Source organism: Colobus angolensis, unplaced genomic scaffold, assembly GCF_000951035.1.
Source record: "Colobus angolensis palliatus isolate OR3802 unplaced genomic scaffold, Cang.pa_1.0 Scaffold100, whole genome shotgun sequence".
Lineage (NCBI taxonomy): Eukaryota > Metazoa > Chordata > Mammalia > Primates > Cercopithecidae > Colobus > Colobus angolensis.
The window spans coordinates 1,703,710-1,718,980 of record NW_012110920.1 but is presented as its reverse complement, the minus strand read 5'-3'; the positions used below and the strand labels follow the sequence as shown (position 1 = coordinate 1,718,980).

The 15,271-nt window shown below is 43.2% G+C and overlaps 1 protein-coding gene across 12 annotated transcripts in view; it reads right to left on the bottom strand.

Moving 5' to 3' along the window:
- Positions 1–605: 605 nt before the first annotated feature.
- Positions 606–15,271, bottom strand: part of HOPX (HOP homeobox) — a 34,115-nt gene continuing 19,449 nt past the window's right edge. For 3 of the 12 annotated variants that reach the window (XM_011937209.1, XM_011937223.1, XM_011937259.1), the window contains 2 exons: positions 8,475–8,631; positions 606–1,411 (listed from right to left, as the gene is read on the bottom strand). In XM_011937209.1, coding sequence (XP_011792599.1) covers positions 1,334–1,411; positions 8,475–8,618 — 222 coding nt within the window. In that variant the 5' untranslated portion in view covers positions 8,619–8,631 and the 3' untranslated portion in view covers positions 606–1,333. Of the gene's footprint in view, positions 1,412–8,474; positions 8,632–8,924; positions 9,142–9,453; positions 9,461–10,348; positions 10,518–15,271 lie in introns of those variants that run through there. The other 9 variants (XM_011937204.1, XM_011937228.1, XM_011937262.1 and 6 more) reach the window with 9 other exon arrangements.

The window sequence follows — 15,271 nt, the reverse complement described above, 5'->3', positions numbered from 1 at the left end:
CATGGTGAGCCCTCAATCCGGTGAGGGTCCATTCCTCCCAGGTGCCTTCTATGTATCCTCACATGACAGAATGGCAAACAAGCTTGCTCAGGCCTCTTTTATAAGGCAGTAATCCCATTCATGAGGGTGGAGCCCTCATAACCTAGTCACCTCCCAAAAGCCTCACCTCCTAATATCATCACCTTAGGGATTAAGTTTCAACATATGAATTTTGTCAGGGGCGGGGGATGGGGGTGGGCAGGGGGATGGGACACATTCAGGCCATAGCAGACATCTAGTGTGCTGTGATAGTAAATGGATGCAAATTGACTGTAGAGTTTGTTAGAACAGTGCTGCTCCAACTTCCATGTGCATATAAACCACTTGAGAGCCTTGTTGCAAATGCAGGTTCTGATTCACTGGGTCTGGAATGGGGTTTGAGATTCTGCATTTTTCACCAGCTTAAAGTTAATGCTGATGAGGCTGGTCTTGGACCACACTTTGAGTAGCAAGAATTTAGAAAATGGCAGCTCTTCTGGTCAGTCAGCCCATACCGTATAGGAGCCATTTTGTTTCTCTTTGATATGTTTCTTATTTGGTTGAAAATCTGCAGAGAACTCACTCAGTGCATCTTCAACAAAAAGTTAAGATTTTATTTAGAATATCATTTTAGAGACAAAATGCAGTTCACTTTATTTAGCAAAATAAACTTAACCAATGCTTTTAAATACAGTAAATTCAAGACCTCTGGTGGGCTTTTTTCTTAGATCCTTGCTTTTTTGCCAGTTGGAGTTTCTGTCTTCTAGCCTAACAGGCTTCTTTCCAAGTTAATGCAGCTATATTCCAAGGAAGTGTTTTATGAAATCTGAATACTCAAACACCCCTTCTGTATTTTAACTCAACCATCATTGTATTAGATGAAACATAAGGAAAGTGACTTAGGGAAGTAAGTGCAGAAGGAAATGTGTTCCCTTCTCCCTCATATTATCTTTTCAACAGAGGCCTGGATTGCTAAATGGATTATGAAAGCAAATTGTTACTGGGAGGTGATGGTCAAAAGCAAACTTAGATGGTTTTCACACCATCTGTCATCATGACTCAAGGGGAAATGCACGTCATACCATTTTTCCAGTGAAGCCACTGCTTTACACAGAAGATACACGTAGCTTCCTATTGTTATTTTCTTCTCTAACTATGTACATTTAGAAAAAAATACAACACTGTGGTAAATAGCAGGACAGCTAGCAATGGAACATATAACACTATGCTGAAAAACCACAACAGCTTGGTTAAGCAGAGGAGAGAAACAGCAGATGGTCTTCATGGAGTGAAGCTGTCAGCGCCTGCCATCTCCTTAGTCTGTGACGGATCTGCACTCTGAGGGCAGGCCTTCTGAGCGCCGCCACTTCGCCAGGCGCTGCTTAAACCATTTCTGCAAGAGAGAAAAGAGCAAAAATATTTGTCACACACAGAAAAACTGAAATGCCTGTTCCCTTTCTAAAAGGTAGCCTCTGTGGCACAAGTGGAAAGGAGAGAATCAGGGGACGCGTCCATAGGGATGGCTCTCACCGTGACACCTTTCCTGCCTCAGGACCTCTGCACATGCTATATTATGTTTAGAATGTTCTCTCTTTATTCTTTATCCGATGATCTCCCTGTCATCCTCACATCTCAGCTTAAACAGGACCTTCTCAATAAAGTCTAAAGTGGGTTTCCCACTCATCTCCTCACTTCCCAATTTAGTATTTTGTTACTTTCACAGAACTTTTAGCATCTGTCATGATTTACTTGTGTATACACTTATTTTTAATCTACATTCCCTTCTAGAATGTAAGCTCCATGAAAGCAGAGACTGTATTCATCCTATCACCACTGCATCCTTAGCCCCTAGTACAAAGGTTTAAGAGTTAGAAATTAATCAATATTTGCTGAATGAATAAAAGAAGTTAAAGCATATCCTTAAGGCCCCAGATAGATCTCTATGGCTGCTGTATCTCATCAATGTGTGCTCAGCTCACCAAAGGCCTTCCTCATTGGTAGCAGTTAGTAAGAATTTGTTGAATAAGATTAATAGTTAACTGAGCACTGCACAACCTCAGAGCACTCCTTGCAGATGCATGGAGTAGGCCAGCCCAATCTATCCTGCGCCAGGGCCACCGAGCAGTGAGAGAAGCTAAAGTGGGTCTACCACTTTGCTCAGAATCTCTCAGCTCCGTATGACCCAAATATTCACACCTTACAGAAGTGACCACGGATGTACAGAAGGCCCCAGATAGGATGTTTCTAGACACGGCATCATATGAGGCCTAGAACATGCCTATATGTCGTAAGGCAGTGTGGTATACTCTTGAGAAGTCAGTGGCTGCCTTTATCTTGCTAACTGGGGTGGTACAGAGTTCCCCAAAGAGGAGAACAGGAGAACCATGCTGGGGATAGGGCCAGGGTCTGGACCAGGTTGGTCAAGAGGAAACTGGGAATAAAAAAAAGAAAGCAAAACAACTTTGAAGAGAGACTAGTGAGGAAACAGATGAGCAAGCATTGACCTACATTGGAAAGGATAAGGAGAGAGCTCTATGGGGAGTCAGCACCTCCCCCAAGCTCTGTTCTGTGCTTCCCAACCATGGAGTACATTGAGAAGGATGATATTTGTGTGTCACTGGTGTGTAGGCAGGCTGTGTGGTAGGTAACCCCCCAGGGCTCTGCAGTCCTGGGCTCTGCCAACAGGAAGCTCTAGAGTAAATAATTGGCTATGAGAACTTGAGGAAGTCCCTAAATAGAGCACCAGTCATCTGTAAATTAAAAGGTAAGCTTAGGGTGTTTCTACTGTCCCTTCTGGTATTTCTATAATTCACCTGTTCTAGGGGTAAGGGGATGAGAAACAGGAAGAAAGCAGAAAGGGCACAGCTGTGAGATGCCAGATCTGGGATGTGCTGATGGAGATATCGGGATGGTGGGAAAGCTCTAGAGGGCTCCCCACATAGCATGGGCTGATGCCTATCCAGATACTCAGAATGAACAGGATAGGCTCTAGGAAGCTAAAAGGGAATTCAGTATAAGCCCAAGATCAGAAGAAAATGTGAGAACCACAGGGGGAGAAGGAGCAAGGCCTAGAGGAGAGGCTGTTGAGCTTGAAGGGGGTAAGGCTCTGCAGGACTGTTTTGGGCTCCACATCAATGCTAAGCTGGCTGAACAGCATGGCAACACACCTACACCTCACCCACCCATACAGCAGAGTTTACACACTGAAATGCCTTACACAGTTGTCAAGATCTTACATACCTTTACACTGGGGTGGCAGTAGAGAAAAGTAATCTAAAGACAAGGACAGCAGACTATCATGGGGAAAAACTTCTCTTTGGGGGCTACTTTCTGGGTGCCATATTTTGCTCCTAGGGATCACTACCCTTCATGAGAAGAGAGAACTCATGCAACTTTGGCCCCTTCAATTGAAATTATACTGCTAAGAGTGGGCCCATTTTCTTCTATAACCTGTGTGCATGTGTTTAGTTAACTCTGGATTCTGGTATGAGAGCAGCAAGGTTCCGGTTTCATTAATGAGGTAGCACTGTGGGGGGTTTCAAGGATACAAGGTCTGATTAAATAGGATTTCCAGTTACTAGAGCTGAATAAATGGCAGCATTGTAAAGACTGACTAATTAAAATCTAGAGGAAGAAAATCTCACTTTCTATCAGATTTCATTTAAGACAAAATGGTTGAGCTGGTCTCATTTAAAAGAGCCACCCACATCTTTACACTATATAATGAAGCAGAATATTGATGGACCGTTACTGAAAATAACTTCAGCAGGGACATTTGTGGTTTTGTGAGTTGGTACCCAAATGCTTAACAAATTGAGCCCTAACATTGGGGGATGGGAGGAGGTTCAAGAAAAGCTCAACAATTTTTTGAAGACGCATATTTTAAATCAAGTATATATAAAATAATTTGGCAAAACCAGTTGCAATCCAACAGAAATCATTAAATACCTTGCCTGCTTTTTTCCCTTTAGAGTTGTGTCTTATCAATCTCACTCACATCAGTGCTAATTTTCCACCTGGCTTTATCCTTCTCTTCTTTGTTTCAGTCATCCACTGGGAAAGACATTCATCCCTTGCTTGCTTATAAATGAATGCCCTCATTACCCTTGCCCATTGATGGAGATTTATTTACTCTGAGTAAACAGATGATAATTAGAAACTGTGATGGGAAGGGGCTGGGGCAAAGAAACATTGTTCCTGTCCTTTTCTCTAGCAACTAACATTTCATTCTTTTCAGAAAGAGACCTTTAGAGGTCTTTATTCCACTGATAAAACATCCAGTGACTAAAACCACTGGGTTCTGGGAACAAGCTCCGGACATCTAGAGGAGATAAAAATACTTGGAGACCTCCCTAAGAACCAATTCCAGTTACATTGTGCTTGAATTAAAGAGAGAGAGAGAGAGAGAGAGAGAGAGTGTGTGTGTGTGTGTGATAATAGAAAGCACCAGATCATCCCAACCTCCCAGGGGGCTAAAGAAGGAGCTTTCCCAGCCTCTTCTAACACTGACTTCAGAATAAAAGACATAAGGCTGGGATTCTGTAAGTTTTCATGTAATGTAAATCTCGGAGATATTTAGATTACCGTTATGAGAAAAACCCATTCTAACATCCCAGTAAATGCAACTTAGAAAGTTATTTCAATTACAGCACCCTTCACTTTACTTTGAGTTCTTATGGGTGCCACCTCCACACCCACAGAGAATTTTGTCCTAAAGTGGGACAGTTATAAAGAGGTCAGCAAATCTCCCAAGACAGAGAATGTTTCAACTTCTTAGTCCCTCTTGTCCCTGCCCAAGTATCAGCCCTGTGAATCAGTTCTGGTAACAATCTTGCAAGAGCACTGGGCAGCTCCGGCTTATTTTTCTTGTACTGAAGTATTGCTTGTTCTAGGAAAGTTAAGAATATGATTCCATTTCTGGAGGTGGGTGGTGTTGGGGTGGGTTGAGGACTCAGGCATATGAAACAAATGTTAGTTTGGCTTTGGTGACCCTTTCCCATGGAAAGCAGCAACACTAGTAAGAACAGAGATGGGAGACTGGGTGCGATGGCTCACACTTGTAATCCCGGCACTTTGAGAGACCAAGGCAAGAGGATTGCTTGAGCCCAAGAGTTTGAAACCAGCTCAGGCAACATAGTGAGACTCCCATCTCTACAAAAAATTTTAAAATTAGCTTAAAAATTAGCCACATGTGGTGGTAGTACATGCCCATAGTCCCAGCTACTTTGGAGGCTGAGGTAGAAGGAATGCCTGAGGCTGGGAAGCTGAGACTGAGGTGAGCCATGGGCGTGCCACTGTACTCCAGCCTGAATGACAAAGTGAGACACTGTCTCCAAAAATAGAAAAAAGAAAGATGAAAGAAAGAAAGAAAGAAAGAAGAAAGAAAGAAAGAAAGAAAGAGAGAGAAAGAAAGAAAGAGAGAAAGAAAACGAAACAGGGGAAGTATCAATATCAGACACTACTTATATGTAGGCCCAGCAGGCCCTAGCCTCCATGGAGTTATTTAAAGGGTCCTTACGAGACCTGCTATAAACAAAAATAATTTTAATGACTGAAAGTTCATCATTGGGCATACGTCTCCAGAAGACACTTTCTTTCTGTAATATTTTTAAATATTTAATATTTTTATTTTTATTTACTTATTTATTTTGAGACAGGTTCTCCTTCTGTCACCCAGGCTAGGTAGTACAGTGGCATGATCATAGTTCACTGCAGCCTTGAACTCCTGGGCTCAAGGGATTCTCTTGCCTTAGCCTCCAGAGTAACTGAGACTACAGGCATACACCAGCACACCTGGCTGATTTTTTTATTTTCTATTTTTTTTTTTTTCTGGTGGAGATGGGCAGCATCTTGTCATGTTGCCCAGGCTAGTCTGAAACTCCTAGCCTCAAGCAATCTTCCTGCCTCAGCCTCTCAAAGTTCTGGGATTATAGGTGTGAGCTACTGTGCCCAGCCAGACACTTTCTTTTTCATAGAAGATACTCTTTAAAAATATAAATGTTGTTTGAGAAGATGAAAGAAGAAATCATTCTCATTCACCAGTGTCCATGGGGGTAGTGGGGTGAGAGGGGAAAGAATGGGAAATTGAAAGATGAGACCCAATCCAGTAAAGGCAAGCAGGCAGCCTGTAGTTCCTAGGAAATCGCTTTCTCTGAGCTTGCTAAGTGCTGCCTGTCTCTAAGCTCTGGGGTTCCAGATGCTTCCCTGCAGGTCAAGACAGGAAGACAGAGGGGCAAGCCAAGCTGTGGTCACAGTAGGGAGGAAGAAGGTGTTGGTTCTGTGGCAGGAAGAGGAAGCCAGGGGCCCTGCTAAGAGGCTGACTCACCCCCCATCCACTCATTCTGGGGCTGGGTCTACCACTTGTTTATTTGAGAATGGCAGAAGGGGGAAATGGGAGGACTGCCTGAGAGGTGCAGAAGAACCTGCTATGCAGAGGTCTGAATTGGCTGACCTCAGTCACAGAAAAAAAGCAGGTGCCCTTTTCTTCTTCCTACCCCTAACCAGATTTTATTTCAATTTTCTAATATCATGTGAATCTTGAGGAAAGATTGAATATAGCCTGGGAGGACTGTTGCCTAATGCAGGGGAAAGATAACACCAAGTGAGTTGTCAGTTCTTTCTTCCTGCTCATCTAGTGATTTCCATGCCTCCTCTGTGGAGACAGCATAGCATGGTGGTTAAGAATCTGGGCTTCCAGGGTTCAAATCCTGGTCCTGCTGCCTTCTAGCTGCTGTCTTGGGCAAGTATATTTAATCTTTCTGTGCCTCAGTTGCCTTATCTGGACAAGTGGGCTAATAGCATCTACCCTCACAGTATTGTTGTGACAAATAAATGATTTACTACTTGGACAGTGCCTGGAAAAATGCCTGGCAAGTATTAGCCATTACAAAGGTCAATGTAATTATGCTGCTTTATAGGTAAGGTGACTGATGGCAATTCGCCAGGCACAATCGGAGGCCGAGAAGGGGTTGGACCTCTTGTTAGTGCTGTGCCCACAATACTTCACAGCCTTATTTTTAAAAGATAAGTTGTCTCCATGATCACTCTTCTTTTCTAAGCATAGCGTGGGATTTCAAATGATAAAATTTCAGCAGGCTGCCTTCTCAGGAGATACCAAGAAACAAGAGCTGTTAGACTTGGGTTACAGTAAATCACCTTCTGTTAAGTTCTGGTTTTCGTTGGTCAGACAGCTGTTTCTTTTGCTAAAAATAAATATGTTTGCCTTTCTATTTGACCTGTAAGTGACAGGATCGTCTATGGACAAGCTCTCCAAAGAGTGCCTCTGGCTTAATTAGTAAAAATAATTTTGGACTTGAGGTCCAGGGTCTTGGTCCTAGGATCTACTGGATCCATTACAAGCTTCTAAACCTCAACTGAGCATGGCTCATGGTGACAGGACAAGTGCCTGATGCTCTGGTATATAAAATAGGAAAAATAAGAACGTCTCTGCTTTAGAGTTGAGGTTAGAAGTGTGAAGTGCTTTGGGGAGCCACAGGAGAGATGCTAGATCAGTTCCAAGTAGTCTATCATGCTTAAAGGATTGTCTTTCCGTGACCAAAGGGAAAAGAGAAGTCGGAGTTTAGACGGGTTTTAAAAGTCAGCTAAAGGCTCCAACATTGCACCTGTGGTGAACAACCACAGGTAGTGTTGCATTCTTTACCTGGCATTTTTCGGGATAATATAGGAGCATTTAAAAAATAGATAAGTCAATGAATGCCTTAGGAGGACATTGGCTGCCGCTCCCGTCAGCTGAAATGTCAGCTATCTACCGTCTTATAAAACGCCCCGAAAAGCCTTTAAACCTTAGAGCTGGGGAATGTTTTTAAAAAATCGGAACCACATCTCCCTGGTTTCTTGCAGTGTGAGTTCTGCAGCTCGGGGGACGCTGCAGTGTGATGTGGTGGAGAGAGCAAGCTTCACGGCTCCTGCCATCCTGACAGCGCCCTCCCTCCTGGGCTCAGCCTCCTGGTTCGCCAAACCGGAGGACTGAATTTATGGCTAGCTGGTCTCTGGGGAGCCTTCCAGCTCTGACATTCCCGCCTAGAATAGATCTTCCCGAAGGTTTCACAGACAGACCAGAGGGGACAGAGCCGGGAAGGCGAAACAAGGACAGGCGAGAGACGCTGCTCCCAACTCGCAGAGGGAGAAAGCGTGTATCCCGGGCTGCCGGGGAGAGTGGAAAGGCAAGGACTGGTGACCACGGGTTTTCTATGCAGCTCCCGGGGAACCACAGCTGGATAGGTGTGGCGGGGAGACTGGGCGCCCATGGGAACGGGGAAGCCGGGAGGCGGCAGTGGGAGCCATGCAGGGTCTGGGCCCCCGGATGCGGGCAGAAGCGATGGGAGATCGGGGGGAGGGCAGCCCGGCGGGAGGCACAGACGACCAGGACCGCCCAGCCGCGAGACGGCTCAGCTCCGGCAGGGGTCGGGGCGCGCTGGGCGCCTGTGGGGACGCACCTGGGTCTCCTCCTCGGAAAGGCCGGCCTCGGCCGCGATGAGGCACAGCGTGGTGGAATCCGGGTGCTTGTCGACCTTGTTGAAGTTGTACTCCAGGATCTCTACCTGGTCCTCCGTGGGGCCGGTCGCGGTCTCCGCCGACATGGTCCCTGGCGCGCTGCTGGGCAGGGAGAAGCGGCAGCGGTGAGCGAGGCTGGGGGCCGGCGGGACGCAGCAAAGGAAGGCGGTCGTTGCGCCGCCGGGCAGCCCCAGCCCCTGGCCGCCCCCTCCCGCGGTGCCACGGTCGCGCAAGTCCCCGGCGGCAACAGACTGAGCGGGGGCTTACGGCTGCCCCCGACCCGGGCCTCCCTCCCCGGACGGAGCGCTGTTGCGGGCTGACGGCAGAGCCTGGCATCTGGCGCCTCCCGCGCCCCGGGGGACCCCTTGCAGCAACGCCCCCTGGATCCCTGCCTGCGACGGGGGCAAGATAGATGACTCCCCGGGTCCTCACCGCCCTCCAGCTCTAAGGAAGGAGTGAAGGAAGCGCGGGGGTGATTTTGATAAATCCCCTTAAAAGCTTTCTCCCGAAAGGGGGACCTCCCCTGGGGACAGACTTGACAGATCGCTAGGGTGGGTTCGCCCGAGTCCGCTGCTAGCCGGCCTCCTCGGTATGCGGCCTTCTGTCTCTGCAGTGGGTTGGCGCTTTGGGGCCCTCTCCAGGCAGGGCTGCACACCCCACCCTTCCTCCAAAAAAGTTACTCACAAGACAAGTTACTTCTCAAAGTTGGAGAGGTGGAGGCGGTGCTTTTAATGTCTTTCCATCTTACAGAGATGGAGATAGGTCAGCAGAGAAGTGAGTTAAGGCGGGGGATTGAGCCACGGGAGAAATTTCCACCTGTGGGCTTGCACGTGCCACTCTGCCGCTCTGCAACCTCCTCCTTCAACACTCTGTCCCCGCTCTTTCTAAGTATGCTTTAGTGAGTCCCCGGCCTGCAGTCACCAGGCCGCTATTCCACAATGTATGGCAAAGAACTTGCCTCACTGTGTGCTCCCCGAGGGGAGGACTTGCAAGATGCAGCCAAAATCCAACTGAGGAGGATCCAGTCAGCTGTCGTTTAAAATTTCAGACTTCCCTGTGATTGTACTAAAATGTACTATAAGGTCAGGAAAATGGGCCCATCACAAGCTTCACGATCTCTTGCATCTCCTTACTTTAAAGCCAACCATTACTCTAGCAAGTGTGAAGCAACATGACTTCCTGCTGGGTTATCTCCGTACCTACAAAGTCTCTGAATTGGGACCAAAAACTTAAAAAATTTAAAAATTGGCATATGTAACCCCATCCACCTCCTCCTCCTAATTTAAGAGGCATGAAGGTATAGAAAGTTGGAGTCTTCAAGATATCCTTGGCTGTGGGTTTGGCACACCTGTCAGGACTAGACTGTCGCTAACAGTAAAAGACAAGGGCAAGTGTGGGAATCACGTTGGTTTGTTGTTTTAACAAACAATTGCAAAATCATCCAGCACAATCCTGAGTAGGTTGTGATGTGGTTTGTGCCTGGGATGAGCCACACTTCACTGATGTGCTGGTAGAATGTACCCAATGCTGTTATAACCTTCTCCACTGTGACTTGCATCTTCTACTTCCTAAATAAATGTCTTTACCTCTCCTTTGGGTCACTTTGAAGGGGCTTTCAGGCACAACGGAAAGTCATTCTACTGTGAGAGTCTGGCTCAAGTCACTTGCCAAGCCACCATGAAATCCCATGTTTTTAGGGGATTCTGTGCTTTCCCACCTAAAAATCATAGCACTGATTCCTGTCATGATGCTGGGCAGGAGAGGGTCATACCAGGTCAGAAACACTTCCTCTTCTGTGTGCATCCATTGCCCCTACCTTTGACACACAACTTCAGAGCTGGAAAGAACCTTGGAAATTACCTCTTCCAGTCTTCTTCTGTAACAGCCCAGGAAAATGAGCATAGGAAGACTAACTTTCTGAATGTTACCCAGCTAGTGACCTGTGCTCCGCTAGACCCTTCTCAGTGGGGCAGTCTGTCATTAGTCTGGTAGGAAAAATCAGGAGGGCAGTAGTCATAACGCAGGCAGGAGCTCATTGCCATTTTGAATGGGCATGGACTCTCCTAGTAGGACACCAATTCTAGCCAAAGTTGCCGACAGGAACAACCTATCACTGCTTGCTTTGCTTGAAAGAAAACAAGGGCTGGGAGACCACTGCCTCTGATTTTACTTCTTGCCTTAGAAAGGTTCCAGCTGATTTTATGTAACATAGTTGTGCTGGCTCTTCCATGAAAATTTTGGCTTTGTCTTTGTAGAATCCTCAGTCCTTCAGAAATATTACTTTCTAAACTGAGTGTTCTGCATATACTTTCCCCTCTTTTTGGTTATTTAATTCCTGTTATAAAACTCAAGGGCTGCTATTGGTCTTACATTTAATTTAGTGCATTTTATTTTTTTAGATTTCTGTGGCTTATTGTTACAGGACTTTGTATGAGATTTTGTGGAGAGGTCCTGGTTAACTTTAAAGAACTCCTTGGGTTAGTTGACTGAGAACCATTGGCCTTGGTTAGCTGCTAAGACTTGTGGGAGGACCACTTGAAAGCACCTACTTCTCCAAGGTACACCAAGCAAGCCTGATTTCTAGAAATGAAGGTGGACAATCTCCATAGTCAAATGTATCTGTTATTTCTCTGCAAAGCTCTCAGCCCTTTGCTTAACAAATGTTTGCTGTTACTTCCTTTCTTCTCTCACTCTGTCTCTCTCAAAGAAGATATAAGTCAAACTGGCTGGGTAACCTTGGCCTTATAAAGCTTTTCAACTATTTCCAGTAAGAAAACAGTTGAGAAGTTTCTCTGAAGATAGTCTAAACAATTTCAGATTAAAAGAACTAAAAATACTTTAAAGCTACTCAAACGTTAATCTTAGCACAAGTGTTATTGTTGTGGCTACTCATATCTCATCAAACATTCAAAGAGTAATTTGTCCTGTGGTTGTATTTTTCCTTTGTGGTTGGGGGAAGACATTGCATAAGCGTTTTCAAGATGTTAAATGCAAGCTGCTGGCTTTTTTCTAAATTAATTCCAATGCCTGGCGTAGACAGTTGTGTCAACCCAATGGCTCTACTTTTGTCCCCTGATCCTGTAATCATTTATTTTAAAAGTATCTACCTATATAAACTAGCTCACAAAAAGCGCTATCAACTGGGAATCTTTGGTTACCTTTGTAGTAACCAAAAAATTGCTTTGGGCTCACATTTGCCATCTTATCCTCCCTCTCCCAGCCATTCTGACCTGTTTGTAATAGCACTAATATCAAACCAAGAGAAAAAGGTTATCAATGGCAGATTCTCCAGATTAACCCAGAGTCCTGTGGTGAGTTGGCCAAAAGGGAAACAAGACAGTGGATTTTTCTTTAGTCTATATTTCTTTTATGTTCACTGTGAACTTCCTGGAAGCAATGGGCTCTTGAAACGTTTTGTATTTTCCTAAGTGAGAAAAATGATGTGTGGCCACTTCTGCAAAAGAAGTGGTGGGTCTTTGGAAGGGGATGGGGTCTTCCCCTTCATCACTTATTCAGTTACTCTGAAGAGGGTAGGAGAGGGCATCACCCAAACTGTCAAGGCCCCCCCAGAAATTGAAAAACAGAAGTCAAGTATTCATCTGCCTCTCCAGGCTAGCACAAAAGCTGGAGAGAGAGAGAGAGAGAGAGAGAGAGAGAGAGAAAGAGACAAAGAGAGAGAATTGTTCTTTTAAGTATAAACTTGGCGGTTGGTATCCTTAAGCTAATAGCAGTGCTTCTCAAGCCTGGATGGGCTTCAGAATTACCTATGGAAATGTCTAAGCCCACCATAGACCTCTTGAACCAGAACTGCATTTTAGAAACCTAGCACGGGAGAGACACAAAAAGTATTTCAGCTCCTGAAAAGATTTGCAATTTAACCATTAAAGTCAATTCTAAATATTCTTATGCCTTATATCTGCTCTAATGCTGTATATCATCTTAACATTTAAGTAGATGGTAGGTTGAAGTCATTTTAAAGGAATAAGCTTTTAGAAGTAGATATTAGAATGATTAATTTAAACCTAATGCTATTAATCTTTTGTATATGTGGTCAGAAATGGGGAAAATGCCTTTAAAATTATAAATTAGCAAAAGAAAACAGATATTCTCCTATGCTTTCAAAAGTTCAGGAATGAAATGAAACCCTTTTAAAAACCTTTCAGAAAAATGCATTCTTGTGTTGAGATCAGAGTTTAAGATAGCAAATCATCGAAAGGAAAACTCCTTCCAGTTCATCACACACATTTTAATAAATGACTTAGACGCCAGAAATCACAATGGAAAAGATTTGGCAATCTTAAGTATGACTGTTCTCCTCTAATTCCTTAAATTTCCCTGTGAGGGAAATGCTAAAATTTAAGTTATTATTTATGTACAAAACATATTCAATACAACTTGGAACCGAAGATTACTCTGAATACATCCCAAATACATAGCATCATTCCTACCTTTATGGGAACAAGATCCCAAATCCAAATAGGAAAATGCATTTTAAAATGTTATATTGATTTCAACTTTACATATTTAAAAAAACCTGAAAGAAATCCCACAAAATGTTAACAGTGGTTATATCTAGATTGTGCAACTATGGATTTGCACAATCTAAAACATTTTCTTCTTTATATTTTCCTGCTTTTTCAAATTTTCTATAATAAGCATTTATGATTTTGGGATTTGAAAAAAAATTTTTTTCCCCTATATAACAATGTCCTCAATCAGACCAGTTGTCCACCTTGCTCAAAATTTTATTTGATTATTGTTACCAAATAAAATTTTTGGAAAAGTATAAGAGTTGTTTTCCAAGACTATTTAGAAGATTAGGGAAGTAAATATTTTCATTTTTCATGCAAATATTATTAGGTGTCAAATGGATATATGTAATGTACATGTAAGTTATGAAGCATAAAATAAACACTAGTGAACTCCACTCAATTGAAGAATTAAAGCATTACCAAGACTATGGAAGCTATCTGTTTTTTCCCCGAGTCCCATTCCCTTGCTGACCTGCCCCCAGAAAAAAAACACAATTCTGAATTTTGTATTAATCATTCCTTTGCTTTTCATTTTATTTCAATGTTTTAGAGGCAGGGTCTTGCTGTCACCCTCAGGTTGGAGTGCAGTGGTGCCATCATAGCTCACTGTAACTGGGCTTAAGTGATCGTCAGGCCTCAGTCTCCTGAGTAGCTGGGATTGCAGGCATGAGCCACTGCATCCAGTCACTGCTTTATAAATTAGTTCTATCACATATGTATGGATCCCTAAAAGAACTTTTTGTTTTAGTTTTGCTCTTGGGTTGTATAAAAATGGTGCCATACCATATATAATTTTTCTGTAAATTGCTTTTTTCACTCAACAGTGTTTCCAAAACAAATCCACATTCTGCATATAGAGAAGTTCATTCATATTCAATGCTGTTTTTATTTTATAAATATACAATTTATGTAGTAGATGTCTTTTCCTACTGGTGGATATCTAGGCTGTTTCCAGATTTTTTTCTATTTGAACATTGCCTCTCTGAACATTCTTGTATATGCCTTCTGCAGCCTCTCTATGAGGATTTCTCTAGGGTATACAATAGGGGTAGAACTCCTGGTTTACAGAGTGTGTGCTGTTTAGCTTTACAATATAATGTCAACTTGTATTTGAAAGTTGTTGAACAAAACTATCCCCCTTACCACCAGTGTGTGGAATTTCCTTTGCTCCGAATCCTCATCAACACTTGTATGGTCAAACTTAGTTTTTGCCAAAGTTGTTGAGTGTTCTATTTATCCATGAATAGTATCTAAGCCTTCTTCAGCCTGCATGACATCTTGGGGCTAAAAGTTTCCACATGTTTACTGTTTACTATGTAAAAATATTTCCTGTTGCAGCCCAAAAGGGGAGTTGAGGTATTTTGTGAGAGTTATGGACTCTGTTTCCAGGCTAGCCCAGTTATTTCCATTAGTCACCAAGAACAAAACAAATAAAATGTATAGAAAACTAATTACTAAGACCCTTTGTCTGTATCATGCTAAAAATGTTCCCATTTTCCCTTCTACAGAACTCCTGGGAGTCAGGATTTGATTTTGCGCTTTAAAATGTGTTAGCCATATTAATTATTAGTCCCTCCCACAAAAATAAATATCAAAGTCTCCAGATGAAAACCACAGAGATAGATTGAAAATAACCAATTAAAGAAGAAGAAATAAGGGAGAGATGGCAAGTGTAAAAGAAAAATGAAAATAAAGTGTAAAAGAAAGATGGACAGAAAACTGTTAAGCTGTGGGTTTAAAATAGGATATACATGTAAACTCAAATAATGAGATTAAATGTTTAAACAGCTAAGTGCCAGTTCAAAAGCAGTTTGATATTAGTTATTTTCATTTCTCTCACAATTCTCTCTTAGAAATCAGAATGGAATTAATTCTATTTTGAGTTTTTTTTTAAGAGTTAAATTGTCTACAGCATCAGAGGAAGACTCAGAATTCTACCTTTTATTCTGGCTATAGCAGTTAAGCCTCTTGATTTAATGAGCATCAAGATTGATTCATTCGTCCAAATGTATTATTTTCTTTCTTTCTTTTTTTTTTTTTGACAGAGTCTCACTCTGTTGCCTAGGCTGGAGTGCAGTGGTGTGATCTTGGTTCACTGCAGCCTCTACCTCCTGGGTTCAAACGATTCCCCTACTTCAGCTTCCTGAGTAGCTGGGATTACAGGTGCACACCACCACACCCTTCCTTATTTTTGTATTTTTAGTAGA